This window comes from Parus major, chromosome 8, assembly GCF_001522545.3.
Source record: "Parus major isolate Abel chromosome 8, Parus_major1.1, whole genome shotgun sequence".
NCBI lineage: Eukaryota > Metazoa > Chordata > Aves > Passeriformes > Paridae > Parus > Parus major.
Window position 1 is genome coordinate 24,458,224 of NC_031777.1, and position 22,910 is coordinate 24,481,133.

General features: G+C 37.3%; 1 protein-coding gene across 5 annotated transcripts in view; it reads right to left on the reverse strand.

Annotated features, from left to right (window-relative positions):
- The window catches only part of LOC107208051 (BEN domain-containing protein 5), an 880,445-nt gene that overhangs the window by 662,906 nt on the left and 194,629 nt on the right, over positions 1-22,910 (reverse strand). For all 5 annotated transcript variants that reach the window (XM_015635922.3, XM_015635926.3, XM_015635921.3 and 2 more), the window contains exon 4: positions 382-476. In XM_015635922.3, the coding sequence (XP_015491408.1) occupies positions 382-476 (95 nt within the window). The remainder of the gene's footprint in view (positions 1-381; positions 477-22,910) is intronic.

The window sequence follows — 22,910 nt, forward strand, 5'->3', positions numbered from 1 at the left end:
AGGCTGAACAATTCCAAGCAGCTTTTCAAAACCAGACCAACCCCAGTTCATCTCCCACAATATTTGCAGGGGTTTTTCAGGAGACTAATGCAGGATAAAAATACAATTACTGTCCTAAGAGCTGGACAGTCACTGGAAAACAATTCACCCCAAGCCCTGACTGCTCAGTTTGCTCAAATGGACACCACTTCAGTCATGTCTCTTGAAACAAGGTCCAGAATTCACATTGTCCATGTGCTCCAAAGAGAACCTGTCCTCACAACGCTGCCGTATCAAGGTTCTCATACTCTCAGGTAAAAGTGCTCCTCAACCACGGGGTCTTTGGTACAAGTGCCAAGTAAAACATTTACATCTCATTAATTCTTTCAGAGAATAACTCACCATTTTGGACGGCTTGTGGATTTCACCATTGGAGCCATCCCATCTCTGTAGAGGCTTTTTGTTTTACTGAAGTTGACAACATTGAAAATTACTCTCTGGAGGGGAAAAAAAAAGAAAAAGAGATCAGGTATAAATTCTGAAAGTTTCTATGTGTGTTGTCTATACCAGATGCATAAAAATATACACAGATAATATATGAAATAGATGTGTACCTTATGTATTATTGTTATTCTCCATAGGCCTCAGATAATGGATATCCTGTCTGATCTAAGAATTTAAAATGTCCATGTTGTTTTATACTGCATTGATACATATGAAATATATGTTTTTAACTTAGCATGCTGATTTTTCAGTAGGAATCCTAGCCAGATGAAAAAATAAGCAGAGCAAGTCCAATGTGCTGCATTGATGTGATAATGTAAACATTACAGAGGTGGTTGGGACATGGGGTAGCATTCCTTGGGAAAACCTTCCATCTGCTTCATAGAATCATAGGATAGAAACACAGAATTGCTGAAGTCAGAAAAGACTTCCAAGATCAAGTCCAACCATTAATCCAGCACTTCCAAATCTATGGGTAAACCACATCCCTGAGCATCACATCTACATCCCTCTGGAGGAGGCAACATCTTCCCTCAGCAGACAGTTCCAATCCTTAACAACCCTTTCTGCAAAGAATTTTTGGTGATCCCCCACCCTTCTGAGCCTTCACACAGCAGCAGCAGCAAAAAAAAAGTTTCCTGATTTTTTTTTTTCCCCCCAAAGACAGGAATATTTCTCTTCCTTTCCCCTGGAAAAAGGAAGAATTTTCCTTTGCAAAAAGTGTACAGGATACCTACACAGAGATTGCACATAGCCATCTGTTGTTTGAATATGATAGATAAGAAGAAAATATTCTAAACCTGATCTTAGTTTAAACTAAAACTTTGGGGAAACTGGTTAACAGGTCGAGGAAGAGCAAAATTTCGATCTTAAAGGGTAATGGACTGATACTAAAAGCAAATTAATACAGAGGGACAACAAGAGAAAACAGACAAAAACTTTTTATTTACCATCTGTCTGCTTCAAGTCATTTCATACAAAATTACTTATTCTGTCTCTGTTACGAAAGTCTAAATTTGATCTAGCTCATCTCATGGAGTACACTGACTTTTCAGATGGTAAATGCAGTATCCCTCATTTGTTGTACTCTTGATACCCAGCACTGATGTACTCCAACAAAACAAAATATGAAGTCTAAATTAGTTTTTATAAAACAGTCCACAATACAGTGATACTTTCAATTTCTACGTCTCTCTTTACATTTGTTTTTTAAAGGTAGAAGTGAAGACAAACCACTAACAATTATATTCACACTTTTCTTTTAGAACAAGCTAGTTAAATGCTGGCACCCTTCATAATGGTCTATGAGAAGCCTAAGAAGTGATTGATCACTCTTTAAAATCAAACAAATTTTGGGTGAAACAGTAAGATCAATTAAGCTTTTATATGTAAAACTTAGCAAAAACACATCTGGACCTTCCAGGCAGTCTGCTCAGACAACAGGGAGTGATGAGGTGAAAGGGACCAGCAGTGGGACACAAACAGGAACCAGGCACATTTATCCTTTCCCATGGGGCAGGTAGGATGCCAGGTGAACAGCATAGCCCTAAGTAGCTCTGGACTCCAGAAAAATTAAGCAAGTTTTTTTGAGGTAAGGTAGTGCTGAAGATTTTGTGAATGGGAGCACATACATCTACGTTGCAAATTCTGCAGATCAGTAAAAGCAAAATCTAAAAATAGCCTGTAGGTTTGACTAGAACTGACATGAAAAACTAGCAAGTTGAGAAAACCACTTTCTTGAAGGTGGTAATTGAATTTTGCACCAAAGGTAGTGAGGAAACTACATATCCCAGCACAAGAGTTTTCATGCATTTTTAATGGTCATGAGATGAACTTATTTTTATAACTCTTGAAGAAAGAAAGCACTTACTTTACAGAATGCTATGTTTGTCATTTTAAGTGTTTAGGATATTGCTTATCTGATTAAATATCCACCTTGGGAGGTCTCTAGTTATTTTTCATCTTCTTACATTCACAATGGATGGCTTCAAGTTAGAGGATGTTATTTAGGTCTCTGCAGGCTTTATGCCCTACATGGAAGCATTTTCCCCTATTAGAATGCTCAGATTTTCCTCTGTTACTTAACTCTGTTCATATTTTTGAAAACAAATTAAGTTGCAACAAATTGGTTTGTTAATCTTGATGTTTGCATGGAGTGAATGAAACAAACAAGATCTCCAAACCAATTGCCTTAAACTTTGGATGCAATCATGTCACTGTTGGAAAGGGAAAGTTGCTAATTTTGTTACATACTGACTCAGAGCAGACAGCTGGTAGAGAATGTTCTTATTCCAATCAAGCTTATTTTGTATAATGAGTTGGGCAAATGTACACAACTGGGTAAGCAATGTATATAAAAACAAAAATATGCAGCTCATTTAACAAAACACTGCAGATGATAGCGTTTCGAGCGCTCCCGTTCGCTGCGGAGCGAGCGGTTTGCAGCGCGTGCAATTCCCCCAGCATGGCACCGAGCTAGGCTGGCAGAACCAAAAATTCAACAGCACAGAGCAGAACTTTATCAACACACGCCACTGAAGCAATAAAGCACACAAACTGAAGCACTCAAATGAGCAGCTGAACTCCGTCAAGTATTCCTGGTGATAGTTAAAATAGTCCATGCAGCTCAGGCGGTGAAGTGTGCAAAAATGTAATGACTACAGGATACACACTGGATACACATGCTGGAAAAATATGCAGCTTGCTCAATAAGGTATGCAAACAGCTTTGAACTGAATGCTATCATAAAAAGCTGTGATACAGCAATCAAAGTTTTGCTGAACAAATCTAATTTTTAGTCTAATTTCTGTCTATACTTATATCCTTTAACATACCAGATATGCAGTGTAAAGAGCAAAAGGACTAGAAACAAGCTCTGCACATTAAAATGGTTTTTTTGCAAGAAAATTATCACTATTCTGAATTCTATGAGTTATAGGAGATGTATGTTTGTCATCTTATAAGCAATGTAATTGAGATACTCCAAAATGAGTATTCAAGAATTTAAGAAATGTCAAGTTAAGAAAACAAAACTAGATTAAATGTACTTAGAATCCCCTAGAAATTACTTTGGTCTCCAGAGCATCAACACATAGAAAAATGTCAGAAATTTTTACAATAAAAATACTTGTTGGGTATTTGGGAGTGTATGAATACCACTAAAAGAAGCAATATTCAAATTAATGCTATACCAGAAATCGTAATTCTGTGCTTTCACTTCAGATTTAGGATAAAACCTTAAACCTATTGCATTATTTTGACAAACTGATCTGCAATTTCTGGGTAGGTGGAAGAGGCAGGGTGTGGAAAAGCCTCCCAGGACAGCACCATGCTCCTGGGGATGCACCAGGATGTGCTGTGTCTTCACAGCACGAGGGAAGAACATTGCTGCAGTCTCAGGCTCTGAGCTGGGGCTGCCAAATCTGAGACAGATGTTGGAGAACATGGGACTAGGCAGGAAAGTTCTGCCCACTGAGAGAAGAAGGAGGAGGACCTCTTCCTATAACATGGGCAGTAAGTTTGAATTTGAAGGTATCTTGCTGGTAAAACCATTTGGACAGAAAACAAAGAAAAATCTCAGTACTTTAGCCTTAAAACTTACTGATTATGTCAAGATTTCCTTATAGCCCTTTGCAGAGCTACTTCAGGAATTAAAAGCACAAGCAGGTATTAAGGGATGCTCAGTGTGTTTAACATAAGCAAGGTAAAGATGAACCATGAAGAAAAGGAGAAAAGGTGGTTGAAATATGTCACTTTTTTTTCTTATTGCTAGCAGTTTTCCTGACTGGAGCTGGAAGGAGCTGCTGTCTGTCTGGGGGGAAAGCACAGGGCAGGGTGGTTTTGGCTGGGAGCTGAAGGCACCGAGAGTGGATGGCTGTATCCATCAGATTCCAACAGGCTGGTGGGAACACAGGGTTCACCCAGCTCCCAGCAGGATTTCCAACTGGAGCAGGTTTCCAAAAGAAAGTCACACCTTTGACAAAGGTTAAGTGCCTTCCCCCAGGAGAAGGACACACTTGGTCCCTTCTAAAAGGCTCCCAGGTTTATTTTGCATGGTTTTCCCTGGCCGGCTGCTCACAGAAATAACTGCTCAGCTCTGGCTGACATTAAAAGGGGAAAAAAAAAACAAACACACGATAGAACACCACAAAATTCTGCCTGAGGCAGACACCTGGCACGGAAAATTTTGTGTCAAATCATTACAAGTATGAGAAGTTTTAACTAACTGAAAATAGGGTTTGCAGTAGGAAGTGTCAGGCCTTCTTAATATTGATGTAGCATCCATATATTAAATATTTTAAATTATATAATATATTTAATATTTATAGCATAATAATTTCAGTTCAGTGGACAATGCTGAATGCTACCAGTATGAGCTATCAAAGTACCTGGGGACCAATTGTTTGAAGACAGTCATGAACAATTTCTTCATTTAACCAGCCAAAATAAGAGAACTGGGCACTAAGTATTACTATAAGACCTTTCAGCTGAAATTAAGTCTGAGCTTTTGTGATTTAAATGAACATTAATGATTCAAATGTGGTGGATACCGTGGGGCTCTGCCTTGCTTACGCTGCTTGATATTTTGCTCTCCTCTCCTGTAGAGTCTTTAGATATTCAGTGTTTTGTGAATTCATGAAACCTGCACCTTTTTTTGAGTTGGTTTCTTGCCTCAGCAAGAGTTCTGGTTATCCCTCCCTCCCTTCCTCCCTCCCTCCCTCCCTTTATTCCTCCCTCCCTTCCATAAAGATGTAAGTTTTCATCCCTTTAAAGGGCAGATCTACTTCAGAAGAAGAGAAAGGGGGGGGGGGAAAAACCCCACAAAGAAAGAAAAATGAACCAACCCCATGACTTGTGAGATTTTGAGACACCATTTATGGATGTGAGAAAGTGGCAACATGGGATTGCTGCCTGCTCACCAAAAAACGTGCTGCGTTTTGGTATCTGAGCCAGAAGGTCTTTAGGATCTTTTCTGACAAAGCACCTTAAACAAAGCTGTACAAAAATAAATTACACTGGAGGGACTTCTAGATGGAAAGAAAAAAGTGTCACCTGCAACTATTACCAATGCTGAAGAAAACAAGTAATATAACAGTCAGGTCTGTGCAAAATCCCCAATGAGAACTTACAAATAGCGTTTTTCTGACCTTTTCAAATTTAAATCATTCATTACTGCTAACATTTTAAAATAACCCATGCTTTTCTTTTCCCTTTGTAGGAACACTCGTCCTTTCAAATGGAAAAGTTTTTAATATTGACAGCATTTAGCCTTTTTCTCTTCAGCTAAGGAGCTTTCAAAACCTGCTGATGCTTAGGAGGGGAACATAAATTCTCACTTTCAGAGGGGGGAGGATGCTGGGGACCACTGAGAGCTCCACCTGCCTCGCTCATAGCTGCACCTGTGTCTTGTTAACTGGAAACTGTTGAGCCTTTACAAACACAACAAAAATTTAGGAAAGTGATGCAGCAAATGTATTACAGATTGTGAATTATTAGTGGTTTTCCCCTGGTAGAGATCTTCACTTAGTTACTTGAAAGCAAGGAATGCTGAAGTCTGGGGTGTTGCAAAGAGCAACATTAAAATGAGACCCAAAGGATTTTAATACAGCAAGACCTTTGATATAGTGTTTTGCTAACCATTAAATTAGTTTAGCCTCTCTCGTGGTATTTGTCTGTGTGGGGGAGATATCCCTGGGTTTGATGCTAGCCCAGCACCCTTAAGCTGCATGAGTGTTTTTCAGGTAATGGGGTTTAACTGTGTGTCAGTGTCAAAAAAATACTTTTACAAATAATTACTAGTTTAGGCATTTGCCCAGTTATCTGTCCCTTCTGGCAGTTCTTTCTTTGCCCTCAAATGTGCTTAGGCATAAACCCACAGAAGGTATAAGACCTGTGCAAGCCAGGGTTCCTTTCCCATCTGGGATTTCACTTTTACCTCACTAAGTTCTATGGCAGAGAGAGTAGAACCTCTTCCAGGAGAAAGCTTCCAAAAGGATTTACAGAGGAATTGCTACTCCCTGTTTCATGCCATGCTATGGACTGACCACTAACCTGGCTTTCCTCTGAGACCTGTTGGACTTAAAAATTATGAGAGAAAAAGTCACTCCAAGTTCTCCCAACTCAACTTTTTTGGGGGGAAAACTGCAAAACTTTTTCAATGAACAGAATAACAATATTGTTCTCCTGCAATCATAAGTCAGCTTTCCGTTTCAACTTTTCATCTGAACATCAATAATATGACACTTTCAATTGAAAACTCAGAAATGTCCATTTGGAAAGCCAGCAGTTGTGTAATTAGACTGACTCCTGTTCCCTGCTCCCTTGGGCCAAAATCTCCAATAGAATTGCAAATGTGTCAAAGGACATATATTGGATTGTGTTGATTCATCAAAAAGAAAATAGCACAAGTCCTGACAGGGCATATAATCAGGCTACAGAGTTATTTAAAACAGATTTGAAGCTGAAACCTTCTTGTCATTTTTTTTTTCCATTCTTTGCAGCAAAAGGTCAAAATTTTTGCAAAAATAACAAAGGCATCTTTATTTAATCAGATTGGGGGAAAAAAAAACAACAGTACTTCTAATATTTCTATCTCTTAATATATATTCAGGCTTTGGCAAAGGAGCCTCCTCAAGTTCCATTGCTGAGAAATTGCAGAGCTACAGGGACGTGTGAGCAACTTTTTACTTGATAACTGACAGGTGCCTAAGCCCTGTTGGTCTTGTCATTGCCTTTTTCCATATCCATTAATATTTTCAGGAATATGAGAAAACAGTGCATAGCCTTTCTCTGAGACTTTCTCAACCAGCTAAATTATTTCCTAATACATTCCATGCCACATTGCAGCCACTGCCAGATGACATTTGAAGTAGCATCATGTATTAAATTCATTCTGCATAATTACAGAAGCTATCCATGTTTAGGTTCTATATTCTTTTCAATCAATATTATGGCTGCAGGTGGATAGTAACAGCTGGCTGTTCTGGAACGTGTTAGCAAAATTTGCGGATATCTTACATCCCTCAAGAGGAAGCAGCTGAAAAGACTTACATTTTCCTTTTCCTAATAGAAATTATTTAGCCAGTGAGAAGAAATGCTACAAAGTTTTGTAGGATTTGAAATAGTTATAGTAATAACATCTTCGTGGTGATACAAAGAGATAAGGCTGTCAGTGAAATGTTCTCAAGTCCAAATCCCCTTCATGGAGCAGGGCCCACAGGAGGCTTCAAAACAATGAGGTCAGTTTGGAAAAGGGAAAGGGCCAGAAAAAGTCACCACATGTAAGAACTATGGTAAGAACCAAGAGCCCATGTTTATGGGCACTGGCATAAAGTGTGTCCTGAGGAGCAGAGCATGAAGTGGCACCAAGTTCATACGGGAGCATTCTACACCCTCTGCACAGACTGATTTTCTGGGCCCCTCAAAAAGTGCAAATCAGCCCATGATCCAGCATCAAAGCCTCCCTTACCAACAAGGGATACACTTAGCAACAAATTAGACCCTGGTGATGGACACCAAAGTGATGCAGAGCTTCAAGCACGCAGGTGGAGTGCTGAACGCTCTCACCCAAAATACTGCGAGGCAGCAGGTGACAGTGGCACTAACAATGACAGAGTGGCACTGATATTTGTATGGATCGTGATTTTGCTCAACCCCTAAGCACACAGAAGGTAACAATCACAATTTAAATAGCATGCAAACAGAAAGGCAGAAATCCATCTGATAGCCAGGCTGGAAGATGAGAATGAAAAAGCCTTTTCAAGTGTAGGCCCTTGTGAGGAAGATAAAGAAAGCCCTGCTAAGGGAGAGATTTGGATGAAGCTTTTCCAGCAATTGTTTACTTTGTATTTTTGCAGCTGGCATTTTTCAGTGTTAAAAGCTAATGTTTGTCTAGAGCTTGTGGGAAAATTCTGTGGGGGAAAAGAAGGAGATGATAACACATAGAAGGTAAGACAGGATACATGGGAGAGCTCAAAAAACCAGCACCAATGTATTTGCCTCAGTATTTTCTGATGGGTCACAAAATAATGACATTTTGATGTGTACAACCCCTGGTTATTACTGCTAGTGGTCTTGGTCATGTTGCTGGGATCACAGCCTTGCAAACGTAAACCCTCTCTATTTACTTCTCCAGTAACTAAGCACAGATGGGCTTTGTGTCCAGGTTATTCACGGAGGTCCTTGGTTTTCCCTTTATTTTCTTTAATTCAAGCATTTTAGTAGCTATTACAATGAAACCTTTGAACCTTCTATGTTCTTCCGTGCATGGCTCTGAATAGTAATAGAATAAAGGTTTCCCATATTGTACAGCTCCTTTATATTTACACAGAATTTGAATTGGATCCTTACTGGAGTAGCTGCAGTGCTGACAAAAAACCCTGGGTTGTTTTTTTTTTTGAGGGAAAATATAAACTATATGCTATCAATTTCATGAAAATAAGGGATATTGTTAGAGCACGTACCCTCTAGTTTTCCTTTGCAAAATTAATAATCCCTTCTATTTCTATATAGCAGGGTTAAAATACTGGGGGTTTTTCTGCTCTTTCTAGCTGAATCCTTTTACAATGCTGCAACATTCACACAATTCCCCGATTTCTATAAGAAAACGTAATCGATGTGTTAGTGTACATTGGAATCTTAGCATTGACAACCAGAAGCTTGCAGTATTGATTTGAAAAGAGATGCTCATGATTTCTACAGTTCTTCAGCACTATTTACTGTATTTTCAATTTTCACTGCTTAGAATTCTACTCAAAGAGTGTAACTCGTGTACTAACAGACTATTCAAAGTTTTGTGCTTCAAAACAAAACCCAAGGGTAAGTAGAAGGAAATCTGATGTAATTCCTGCTATTTCTTGTGCACCTATTTGACACAGAATAAGACCTCAGAACTGCCTTAACCAACCCTAATAGTAAGGGGATATATGAATTGTACTCAAAGCTTTGAAAATCCCATTCTGAAGCTGAAATGCTGAATGTTAGATTCAAATGCTGATCTCTGTCTGTTTGCAAAGGTGATTCCCAGCATGTGGAATAAACATGTTTTGGCAATGTCATGGACAGAACAGATAAACAAAGGAATAGGGAGGATTTCAATAGGAAAGTTAAGTGTCTTAAAGCAAGGTGCCCTGTGCTGTATTTGTGTAACACAGGTGTCATTCCCCTCTGGCATTCCTCCCTGTCACTGCAAAGGGGGGGAAAAAAAGCCCAGAAATGGCAATTTCTCATTTCTGGGGTGAGCAGTATAACTGCAGTCCAGTCAGTCAGGTCATTTTGCTTTCAAATGCCAGAGGTAAAACTTCATTTTTCCCTGCCCGAACTTAAAATGTGGATAAAAAAAATCTGTGTTCAGAAAAGCTCTCAAACATATAAATATTTAGCTCCACCTAAAGTGTTCCTAGAGGCTTAAAGTTAAGCAAACATTCACACTTTCTTGCTGAATATGGGTGGATTTCTGATTCAGGATTTAAGACAGCCTATAATTATGGGAGAAAGATGCTGGGTTTGCCAAAAATCCCATAGGCACCATTTATCCTTAGTAAATGATCACTGTAGATTGGAAGTGGCATTTCTGCAGCTTTGGGATGCAGCAACATTTTTATTACTGTTACAGATCAACTTTAAGTGTAATATTGTTTTGTTAGTTTATGTAAATCAATCTGCCGTATGAATAAAAGGAATTTGGAAATGGATTGCTCATCTTCATTGGCTTTGAAGCACTGAGTATTTGTTGTTTTGCTGAAACTATAATATTGAGTTATAAGAAATATTGCTCAGATACTAAGCAAGTCTCAGCACAAATTCTGGTTATTTTCCATCAAAAACAAGACTCCAAAAAGATCTAGATACGGTACAGTGCTGAACATCTTTCTAAAAAAATTGTATCATATGTGGCCAAAGCCCCTTTCAATAAGATACAGATTTGATTTTCCTTCAGATCACTTCCAAAAGGTAGAGTAGAAATCTGCTGTGAAGTGCCCCCCTGGTAGAGAAAACATCATCTCTAAATGGTTGCTTATTCTTCTGCAAAGCAACAGTAACAGCAGGCTGCTATGAGGCTACTATGAATGCTCTGTGCATTTTAACAGGTAAATTCTGCACTCTTTAATATGCCAGGTTGATGGAATATTCAAAGTTGCCGAAAGCCCTTCTGGGGAAATGTGAAAATTGATAACATTGCTTCTCATAACTCAGTATTTTAATACAACATCTCAATATTAACCGTAATGCTGCAAAAAGATCTTTCACACTTTATGTTGTTCAATTTTTTCATTTTGGAAAAGACTCAAGAGTTTTTTTGGAAACCATATGTAAATATAACTCCTTTCAGATTTCCTAGAATTTAAAAATTTTAACTGCAGAAGATACAAATTATTAGCAAAAAAAAAAAAATTTGTAATCAAAGATCCAAGACTTTCCTCAGTTCCCTTACGAAGTAATCACAGCTGATCATCTCTCATTTCCCAGAGTATCATTTAAGCCCTGAGCTTTCCAGAACACTGAAGCAGTTTACACTTATTTTTACTGCAATGCATATGATAAGCTTTCCCTTGATTTTGCTCATATCTCTAGTTACATCACCTCATGAACACTGCTCTGACAGCCAGCCTATAACCGAGTATCACAGAGGCAAAAGTCTGCAAACACCATTTTGGTGGCCAAGTCTGAGGAGGGGAAGGAGCCCACTTATCACTAGGGAGGCAGGAAAATACAAACAAAAAAAAGTGCATGCAGTGGCAGGAGCAGGAGAATTTCAATAGATAAAAAATGCTAATATGACCTTAAAAATAATGAGGAGTTTCCCACAAAATTGAAACAGTGCTCTGTCACCAAAACACAAATTCCCATTGCATGGGAGAATGTTTTTCTGTGGTCTTTATGCGCTTGACACCGGATTCAACAGGAATTTTGGATATGCCAGGAATAAAGATTGAAGATGCAAATGTGACTGTGAGAAATAAAATGGTGATTCAGATTTGGGATGTCAGCTGCGAGAGCAGCACACTGCGCATCTCAAGAGGGTGAAACACACGGCTTGGCACTGCCCTAGTTCTGGATCATTAGGGATTTCCTCGGCATAAATCAAAGAAATCTAAATAGTACAGCCTCACCCCAGCTGCTGAGATCCCCAGGGTGGGAGAGCTGAGTCATCCACGCTCTGTGGCAGCACCGACCGCAAACTTTGCCACCAAAGGCTGCCCGAGCTGGGACCTCGCTGCCCTGGGTGCCAGTGCCAGCACTGCCCTGCTCACCCATCACACCACCAGAGCCAGGACACAAACCTCTCCCACCCAGCAGCCCTGCTGCTTTCCCTGCCTCTAAAGGCAGCTCTAATAAAGAGTGTTGTTTATTTGTCTCTACCATGCCAGCTCCTATCAAGTGCTGATGTAAAAATATGACCGTGATGATTTCCCCGTGTTAAAAAATGCCCGTCTTTCCAAAAGTGAGTGGTAGGCAGGTGCCCTGTTTTGGAAAGGACAATTCCTCTTGAATTGTTCCTCACAGCACATGCTTTGAGCCTTTTTGTTCCTCAAGGAATTGACTTTTAAAAGCGTGCCTATAAGAAAAAGAAAACAACTGCCTTGCAGGATAGATTAAAATTTTGTCCAAGTTTGTAACTCTATTACCCTAACAATAAACCAGATTACAGGATATTTTACTAGAACAGTGACAATTCTAAAACCTATTAAAAATATGAACAAATCAATAAAGATAAAGCTGAATTATACATATAAAGAACATTTTCTTTATTGAACAATTCCTATAGATTGCTTTGAAATAACATTTTTCTAGGATGATCTTATTGCTAAGTTTCAATGTGATAACTAAAGAAGTTCTGCATTATGTCCTTACCAATAGCAAACAAACAGAAGAATGGAAAGACACTCGGATATAAACGTATATGGAGCCTCTTGTAAATAGCTTCAAGGGTTTAATCACATTAACAGCATGTTTATTATTAAAAAATTTGCTAAAACACAGCTGGGAAAAAAAAAGGGTTTCATTACAAACACAACCCCTGGAAAACATGTTGAATTACTCTAGTTAGTTACTTCTGCTGAGACCTGTGTTATAGAATAGAATTGGCAAAGAATTATGATCATTTATATATGCATGAAATGTAAACCAGGGAAATGGTCTGGTAAATTGAAAAAATCTGTTTTGATGTTTATAAAAATGTTTTCTTTGCATTTTATAGATTTTTGTATATAAATACAAGGTTAGCAGAGTAAATTATAGTTTGAAACCAGGACAGCTCTGGTCCCCAGAATCTGGTATTGCTGTCCACAAAAGGATTTTAAAATTTATTTTAAACTTAATAGATTTTTAACTGAGCTAAAATGCTTATTTCAGCACCAGAACGTATTATGGCAGACTCCATTTTCTAATATACACATAAGTTTCCCAAAGAAAAAATACCATTGCATTGCCAGATTCTTCTTAGGAAAAAGTCAGGGCAATTCATTTCTCTTTGCTTCTTTCACCCCTGGGACGACCTCTCACAATAAGAATTGTCAGTGCCTTATTTATAATGGCAGATCTCAGGTTTGATTCTGGCAGCTTTTGATCTCTTGATGGCCCAAAAGCTTTCAAATACAGAAGAATCTGATGCTTTTTTGGCATCCTGCAGTGTTCCTAAACCTCAAAAGCAAGTTTTAGTCCCAGAAGTGAATTACTGAAGCAGTGTAAACAAAACACAAACGTCACAAAATGATGAATATCTCAAACAAAATGTCTTTGTCAGACAGATGACAACCTCAGATCACTTGAAAAGCATTTGTAGAAACTCTGCAATCTGCAAACAAACTTCTGTTTTACAACCTAAAACTAAAAAGTACACGAAAACAATGAATTATTAAAACCGCAAATATTCTTTTTTTGACATTCATATAAAAATTCAAATACCTCCATTCTTTTAAACATTTAGTCCCTGTAAAAAAAAAGATCCCTGCATGTTTCCACACCACAGAAATGTACATAACTACCCAGTCACAACATAGCTGTCAGAAAAAGGATGCAAGAGCTCCCTGAACAGCCTTCAGCGAAGCTCTCATATTCGATTTATTGAAAAAGAACAGAATAAATGAGAGGCAAAATATTTTCTATCATTTTCAAAAATAACTTTAGAAGAGTATGTGACAATGAGAGCTATTTTATCCCTAGAAACCTCTTCTTGGATAGCCTGTATTTTAGGTAAGACCTCTAGACAAATGAAGAAAACAATAGTACATTTCAAATAGGAGAATGTCTGGATTTTTGCTCTATTAATATGTTATTCCTTAACCCTTAATAAAGCTTAAGATTTCCTTCTTTCACTGTGATGAAGTAAAGGGAAGGCAGAGAGGAAGGAGAGGGAAGGGACCACGTTCTGCTACTAAAGGTGTTGGGGTTTTTTGTTTGGGTTTTTATTTTAGCACAAAGATGCAGTAAAAGTGGTTCACCAAATTTTAGGTCCCTCAGTGCTGCAGTGGATGCTGTAAAATACCAGATCTATGCCTCAGTCTATTAGACATCATGTTTTCCTTTTTTTTTTTAAGCAAACTGGAAACACAGATAAAATGTTGCAGGCTAGCAGGCTGGATTCTGTAACCTTTTTATACCAGCTATAACTACATTAACATAAAGATAGTTGCTATAATGTCATTACTGGGAATCAAGGCACTTTGAAAATCTTTGCTCCTTGTGCCAGTTTGTGGTGGAGTTAAATTAGCAATAAAGCTCTGTATTAGTAACACAGCCATTAGTAAAAAGAAAAAAGAAAAAAGAAAAAAAAGAAGTGAGAATACATTTGGAAATAATTCAAAGAGATTGGGGAATGACAGCAGAGGATTTGCCAGATTAATGAAATTCCTTGTTCCTAACCTTTAAATACCTTCATGTACTGTACAAGGCCCCATTCTGACTAAATCTGTGCTCTTAGGTTTACAAATAAACCTGCTAAACCTTTTGCATTATTGATCAGGGATGGCATGCTTGGCCCACACGTCCTATTTACATTCTATTTCTTTTACTCTTCTAAGATATATGTGTCTTTTACAAAACAAGAGCTCTTTCCATTTAGACCCTGCAGTTGGTGTTCTTCATACAATTTAATGGCTGTAAGCAATTTAGAAGGTTACTCTTTGAACAGTAGATAAAACTGGCAATATTTATTGGTAAATAAATCCCTAATTATAATAATTTAGGAACATTTCCAATATCATGGGGTTTTTTCTAAATAAATAGCTGCAAAAATTATCTCCATATAACAATAATGTTTAAGTAAATACTGCAACAACTTACATCATTTTAATGTTATCATGAAGAAATTTTGCACCCTTTCTAAACAAAATGCAAGATTTTTTTTTATTTAAAAATAAGAAACAAATTTGTGGATTCAAATATAGCAAATTTAACCCCATGTTCTGCACAGAAACAAGCTAAGCCTACCTTCCCAAGGCTTGTAAAAGAGGGGCTGGCACAGCACCAAAGACAAATTTAGATTAAATGAGCCAGGTCTTGAAAAATTTTAAGTTTCAGGACAATTGAGAAAAATTCTGACTCCTTATTTCTGCTTTCTGAGGAAGGTAATGATCAAACACTCTTTAACAGTAGGTGTGCTACTCACCCACACATTTGCTGACCAGAATCACCTTATAAAATTCTTTAAAAGGACACAGAAAGTTTTAAAGCAATTCCTCGGGTTCCAAATTCCCCCATTTGTACCACAAGGCATTTTAAGTATCAGTGTTCCTGAAGTCAGAAAAGGAAAATCATCAGCCACTTCAAGCAGGTCCTGCTTTGACATCAGAAAGTCAATTCACTCAGCTTAGCAGCATTCAATTCTCAACAACATTTTGTTCTGGGTCTCTGTCAAGTTATTCTAGGCTGTGAAATTGTCAGGAATGATGGATGACTATCAGCCTTCTGCTATCTTTTTCTTTCTCCTTAGAGATTTGAGGCTGCTGACTGCAAAGCAAATTCCTCTTTTCTCTTTTTTTTTTTTTTGCACAACACACCAAATGAACAACAGTAATTATGAGAAAGCCTACACTACAATTATTTTAGCACTTAACTTTGTATTGACATCTGTAAGAGACAGAGCTCTCTAGATTGATTAGCAATGATATAGCTTCCTGCCTTTTACTACTATTGCTGCAGTCATCCTTTACATGCAATTTGTTCAAAATAAAAACCCCCACTCTTTCTTTCTCTTAATATTTTAAATTAAAAATTGAACTAATCACTGAAAAACTCTAATACTAATTTTAATCTAGGGCATTATTATTACTATGCTAGTGTTTCAAACAGTGTAGTATTTGTAACACTATCAAAGCTGACTAAAGAGAATGATTTAAGGCTAATGGGATTTTTTTGGGGAATATGCTAAAGCTACATTATTTGTCCAGGTTGAAATCCTTGCTTGAACAAATCCTGTTTGTCCTGCCATTGCAGTCCTGGCATATACAGAGGAAAAATTATTGAAAAATTACTGACAGAATTTGATGTCAAGAATTTAAACCATTTACTAAAACTAAATACAAAAAGAAACATCTGGCCTGGAAAATTAACAATTTTGGGAGGAAAAATGCAACAGTGGGAGAAAATAAACTGGGACATCCTTCAAACCCATGCCAATTATAATCCAGTCTCCCATATTTCCATTGTATTCAAAATAAATGCAAAATTTCTCACAAACAGTTCTCTAGCAATAACAATACATTAATTAATCTCCATTACTCTCAGTCACAAAGCTGTTCCTTTCAATTACACATCAGATCTGCTCAGCTCACTGCACAGGGCTGCTCACACACAGTCAAATGGAGGCTGTTCCATCTCAGAGCATGGACAATCCTAAAAAAACAGATTCAGCACCCCCAAGGAAACCATTATCAGATATCCCCACCATTGCCTTTAACTTCAGATTCAAACAAATCCACAACACATTCCAAAAATCTTAAATAATGCAGAAAATTTTTCCCTCTGACACCTAAATATACCCCAGCCTGGCCAAAGGCTGACATTGATCTGTTCATTTCATCACATTACATGGGAGGTAGAAATAAAAGTTTGTCCCTCATAAGTGTCTATTATGAGGCAGAAAGCATTTTTGTGGTTTAGAATTTTTCAAAATCTGAAAGTGGGGTAATATTCACACAGAGATTTCCTCCTTGACCTTTTCTTACTTTAAATTCACTTTCTATGTTGAGCAGTTGTGTTCTGTTTCTTTTAAATAGAAAGTGTTGCACTCCCAGACATTTCATACAGATTTTGGTGGGGTTATTAACTAATTTTCTATTGTCTCAGTATCCTCTCATTTCCCTCTGCTTCACTAATGGATAACCATTTTATTATGGGATAATTCTCAATGAGTAAATCCAAACAAAAAGATACAGACTAGAGAAAAATAGCAACTCTGCTACCTAGAAAAGCAAAATCTGAGAAATAATGGCAAAATTCAGGTCAATGCCTTTGCACAACATCCTGCAACCACCCCTAGATTCACCAGAATATTTTGAAGGTGCTGTCATTTGTAATGTGTTTTTATTTATATGGTCACTGTACAGAAGTATTCACCAGGAAACCAGGGATGGTTTCAGCTGGTATTAAAAGTAAATTGTGTTCATGCTTCAGCCTGTTGTGACAGAATTCTGTCACAGCACTTACAAAGGGATTAATAAGTGTTTAAACTGCATGGTGCACTCCCACAAAAAAAATATATCAGGTCAGTCTAATTTTTCTGAACTTCAATACATAAAAGTTTACTTCTCCTAGGTTTTAGAAAACCAAGCAGCTTTGACATGTGAGCAGAACGTGTTTTTCAGCACAGCATTTGCATACAGGGATTTGACCACGTTTGTGGTGAACCAGAAGTCATATTCACTTTACAGAAAATAAAAAAAATACTGAAACAAAAATCAAATCAGCCCAAACTGAGGTTTTAGAAGTTGGCCATAAATACAATTGTCCCCACCTTATTTGAAAAAATTACTTTCAAACATGGGGTCATTGCCAGGTCAAAGACTATCAGGGTCTTTAATCTAGAAATCTGTAATATATGAAGTCAAATTTTACATTGAAGGTACCTAATCACTGGGACTGTATTATCACAATTAATCCTTAATCAGATAAATTAACTCACCAGTATGTTCAAAAAACTTTTCAATCTTTTTCCTGGAGTAGAAAAATGAATATAACCTCTCCTAGGAAATGTCCTAAATGTCTCCCTCAAAAAGTCATTAGCTGGAATCTGTGGTATATGGTAACTTAATGTCAGAAAAAGAGGTAACAGACGTTAACAGTCCCTTAATGAGATGAAATGCAATTTAAACTGTAATCTCATTACCTAAAAATAAATAAACCTCTTCTGCTTTACCTTTTGGACTTAGCTTAGGCCTATTTGTTTTATCTCCATTTAGGTTTCAACTTTAATCATATCTCAGAAGCTTTTACACAGAAGAACTGCAGTAGCAACTGAGTTTGTCTACAATATTTGCTTGCTTGTAGCTGTTTACTCTGAAATTTCTCATTTGCTGCCAAATAGAAGGCAATGTCCAAAGCCATAGAGCAGAGATAAGAGTTTAAATCTCACTATCAAGAGAATCACCTTCTCAACAGAAAAGTTGGAACCATATTAAATTAAATATTACTTTACTTCCAACGCATTCATTTCTTTTTCTTATACCAGGAGTATCCAGATATGTGTATAAATAACAGTGGTGTGAATCATTTTTTATCATTTTATAGAATTATTCTAATATTGTTATCTTCCAGCTTGTAAGAAAGCAGAACTTTTATGGGCACCTGTGTGAACAAAATATTTTATGTATGGATATCTGCCAATATTGTATAAAAAATTAAGAGGGAATGAGAGAGTAAGAGAATTATATTCTTCATGCATGTCATTTTTAAATTGATAATTATTTATCAATTATTTTATTTAAACTGATAATTATTATCTGCAGCAAGAATGAGTTTAAAAGGAATTTCCAAAAAGAAAAGCAAACCCCTTACCACTCCATAAGACATTTATGCATAAAATACTATATGAACAATGTTTCAAGGAAACCATATGAAACTCAAAGCCAAATTAATTTCCATTTCCCAAAAATTTCAGGTACAGCATATTTTCCCTCTAACCCATTCATATGTTCCAGCCAGGCAAAAGGCTCACATTTACCAGTTTTCTGTGATTATATTCTATGTAACATATATAACCCATGTATTAAGTAGAAATTAAAATGCTTCTCCCTCACAAGCTTATGAACCAGAAATCATTTGACTCTTACTGCATTCTCAAATTTGCAAGAGAGTGGGTGCCTTTGGAAAAGGTCATCTTTTCTCTGTCATTTTCTACCCCTCTCCAAATACTTTTTTATATCAGAAAGAGAACATTTTCTATGTTAAATAACTCTCAGCACCCCAAAATAAATCACAGCACTTGGAAGCTGAGTGGTTCTCCTACACCACCAGGGTTTTTCTGGCTTCATTTTGCACAAGTGCGTGGCTTGGGACACGCTGACTCACGTTCAGGAAAACAAACAAGGAGTGACAACTAAAATAATGAGAACAGCTGGAGTCCCACTTTGTGGAGAGCAATGCCACCAAGGGAGGTCACAGTTTGGGCTGTGCAGAACTGGTGAGGTTTCTATGTAAGGAGAGGGAAGAAACCTCACCCTCGTGGGTGGCACCTTGGGGCAGACACAAGAAAACTTTGCAATACATAATTCAGGTGGCACGTAATGTTTTTCTCCAAGATGTGCAATTCTACTCTTATCAGGTGTCAAATGTAGTTACTTGAAGCTTGAATATGCTACTTAGATTTATGATAATTTTTTTAAACTCTCACATCTGTCTTTTCTTTAATAGACCCCTAAAACCCTTTTTGCACAGTCCTCGGTGGACTGTCTTTTCTCTTGATGTATTTGAAAGTGAAAACAGATAGAAATTCAGCAAAATTTAAATAATGGAAAAGAAAAGGATTTCAACATTGGCAACTTCCTAGGTGAAGACTCCAGAAGAATGCATGGAAATCTATAGGCCATGGTAGTTCTCAGAAATGAAATACATTTTACTGAATAAATCCTTTTGCACCCTTTCAGTTCTGTCATGATTTGTTTTCAGGAGAGCTGCATTTTTAACAGAACTTGTTGAAAATGGTATAACCTAGCTATTAATTAAGGAGTTATTTCAAATCTGAGGAAAGATCAGATTTTAGAAAGCATGAGGAAAGGTTTTGAAGCACTGTGACAGAAACCTAAGTAACATTCCACCAACTCTGAGTCATGCCCATCTTTTTTATTCTCACAAAATTATAAGATTAGAGTTGAGCAAACTTTGCTTGATATTCAACTAAAGAAGTTTTGTAGATAGAACATTTTTAAGACCTCTACTTCTACTGGATATAAATATATTTATCTCATGGCCATGTCTCTTTTCATGTTTTAAAGGCTGATCAACTGAGGTATCAGTAATATTTCAAGAAGAAATGATCAGGATTCCTGTTACATGCCTACAAGTAACAATTATATTGCTGTATTACACATAATAGGAGCAATAACTAAAATCAAATATTTATTCATATTTTCTGTTAGTTTGCAGCCAGTCTAGAGCTTCTGTAAGTGAACAGCAGCATTATCAGCTGCAAAGGATAACAGGCTCTCAAAGTCCAAAATGTTTGGTCACACTCTAACTTTTATATTACCTGATATTTCTGAGACATTTTCACTTCCTTCTTCAAAGTAATCAAATAGACATATAGGGCTAAAAAAGTATTTTAAAAAAAATTTGATATTGTAGTTTTGAAATCTCAGGAGCCATGAAGAAGAATACACCTTTTCAACCAAGCTTTTAATTATTTTTTCCCCAGCTGGAGGAAGGAGCTAAGATAGTTTATTCTGCAGTATCCACACATATCTCACAATCATTTCAAATATATTGACACTCCCAACAATGAAATCCCTCCATGTACCCTCTGCCATATCCCCTGGAAAAACCTCACCACCCAGGCCAGCCCTCCCAGGGGCAGCAAAATTCAATTTTGCCTGTGCAGCTGACAAGCCTTAAGCTGCCTCTGATATGAATAATAAGCAATGATCCCATTGGACTCAGCACTGCACAGAGACATAACAATGAGTTGGTCCCTGCCACAAAAGCTTACAAGCTAATTAATGAAAGAACAGGTTTAGTCCTATCTGTGAAACAATGCAAAGATGTAAATGGGAGTCCCATGGTGGGTGGTCCAGTCCTGCAGAAGGTGCTGTCCTTTTTTCAGTCCAAAAAGGCAGGACTTGGGCACATTTCTAAGTTACCTGAAAATTACTGACCTGAAGTCATCCAGAAAGAAGGAGGAAGAGGGGAAATGCTAAAGAGGTTGAAATTAAAGCTGTCTCTTGCTCCAGTCTGGGGTTTAATCCAGTTATCTCAGTCTGTTGTTTTTCCCCTAATCTTGGCATTTAAGCACTTTGTGATTCTTCCACTTTACTAAAAAACCAGAATGATCACATTAAAGTATTCCTCCTTTGTGACTTTTAACAACTTAACAATAAGAGAATAAATCCAGCACAGTGTTATATCCTCCTACAAGCAGGTAGAGGTGATAACTCTAAACTGTGTGAACTGCACTTTTTACCTCTCTGATGTTACTAGTATTAACAGTTTCACTGTGGATAATTTTAGCACAAACATACAGCAATTCTACTGTCAAAAAAGTTAAAAAAACAACATTACATTTCTTCAAGCCATGAAGAATCCAGCTACCACAATGCTTCCTCAACCCCAGCAACTTTTTTTTTTTAATACTTTTTTAATGAACTATTTGGCAAATCTGCCCCAGCATGAAAACAAACTATTAAATCCAATGAAAGATAAATAGCTCGAGGTGCTACTAAGGAAAAGGATGCACAATAACACTTTAAAAAGTGGCTTCCAGTCTGGGTGAAAATACCAGTTCCAGTGTTATTCCCACTGGAAAGGCATTTTAAGTGCAGTGGCACAAAGCCTGTAGGATTCATCTGCAGAAGTCTCCACAAGTGTTTTCTCCAGGGTTTACACCTTCCTGCCTGTGTGCTTTGGAGGCTGGGAAATTCCCAGGGCCATACCTTCTGTCTCATTCTTTTTATTACAGGTTCTGTGTGGCTGCAGGCTCCAGAGTATCATTGCTGTAAGTACCTGGAGGCTCGAGGAAAAGCTCCTGGAATAAACCCAGCTAAAACTCTGCCCAGGCAAGAGAAGTGAGGCAGCTTCAGCCACAAAATTTTGGGGTTCAAGGGGAGGGGAAGAGTAACCCCACTGAGCATGGAGGGTTCTGCCTTGCACAAGGAAGCTCTGACAGGTGAGTCTTTGTTAATTCTTATTAAATCTTGCTTTAGCCATCCTGCTGCCCCTGGGACAGCGCCTCTTTTTTCATACAAAATTTAAAACAGGACTTAAAGTTCAGGCAAGCTGGCCTACTGGAGAGCACATTAAAAATATCAGACAAAGAAAATAACTTGCAATTGAAATGGGGTTTTATTAGGGCAGTTTTAAACTGTGGCCTTCACAATGCAAACCATATGGAGTGACCACAAGTACTCACAGGGAAGGTTGTATGCAAAGAAAATATCTAAATGCTTAAAATTAATTATGCCAGTCTATTATTTCTATCCATTAGGGAAATGTTTGGTTTAATTTTTTATCTACTTTAATTAGGAAGACAAATATAAAATATAAATAAATTAAGAATGAGGATGTTGCTGGGGAGAAAAAAAAACTCAGTAAAGCAGAAAATTCTTCGCACATTGTCCAGTCTTTTTTTAATTCCCTAAACGTTTGACAATTCAAAACTTGTTAAGAATCAGATAGGAATAAATCTAAATAATTTGGAATTTCTAAATTTAACATAAAATTACAGAAAAATAAATACTAAATAACTTTGCAGTTGCAAGGAGAAATGGGAAAAAATTCACAGTATCCAACATCACACAGAATTTTTTGCCACTTATTTGCTGCAGTTGGTCTAGCAGATACACAGCAACACGATGCTCCTAAGTGTTTCTGAAATCAGACAGAATGGATCTCTGAATTTAGTGTCTGTGTCACAGACATCTGCCTTAAAAATGGAAAGCACTCTACTCTGACTTCTATTTCTGAAATTTCTATTTATCCTCTAAGAGCATATTTTTAGGTTATTCAGAAACTCACAGATGACATTATTTTTATTTGACTCTTCCACTTGTCCTATATATAAGTTGAGAGAAATTTCAGCAAAATGCATCATTTACTATAAATTTATCTAGAAACTTCAGCAATATTTGAGAGGAAAGTGGTCCTTTTACACCTATGAAAATTCCTGCTGCTCCTGGTCTGGAGTCTTCTGGATTTGCTTTTTCTTCCCAGAACACTTTTGATTACCAGGACTGAATTGTTTAAAATTATTGTTGTGGTAAAGAACAGTTTCTATGTTTCCA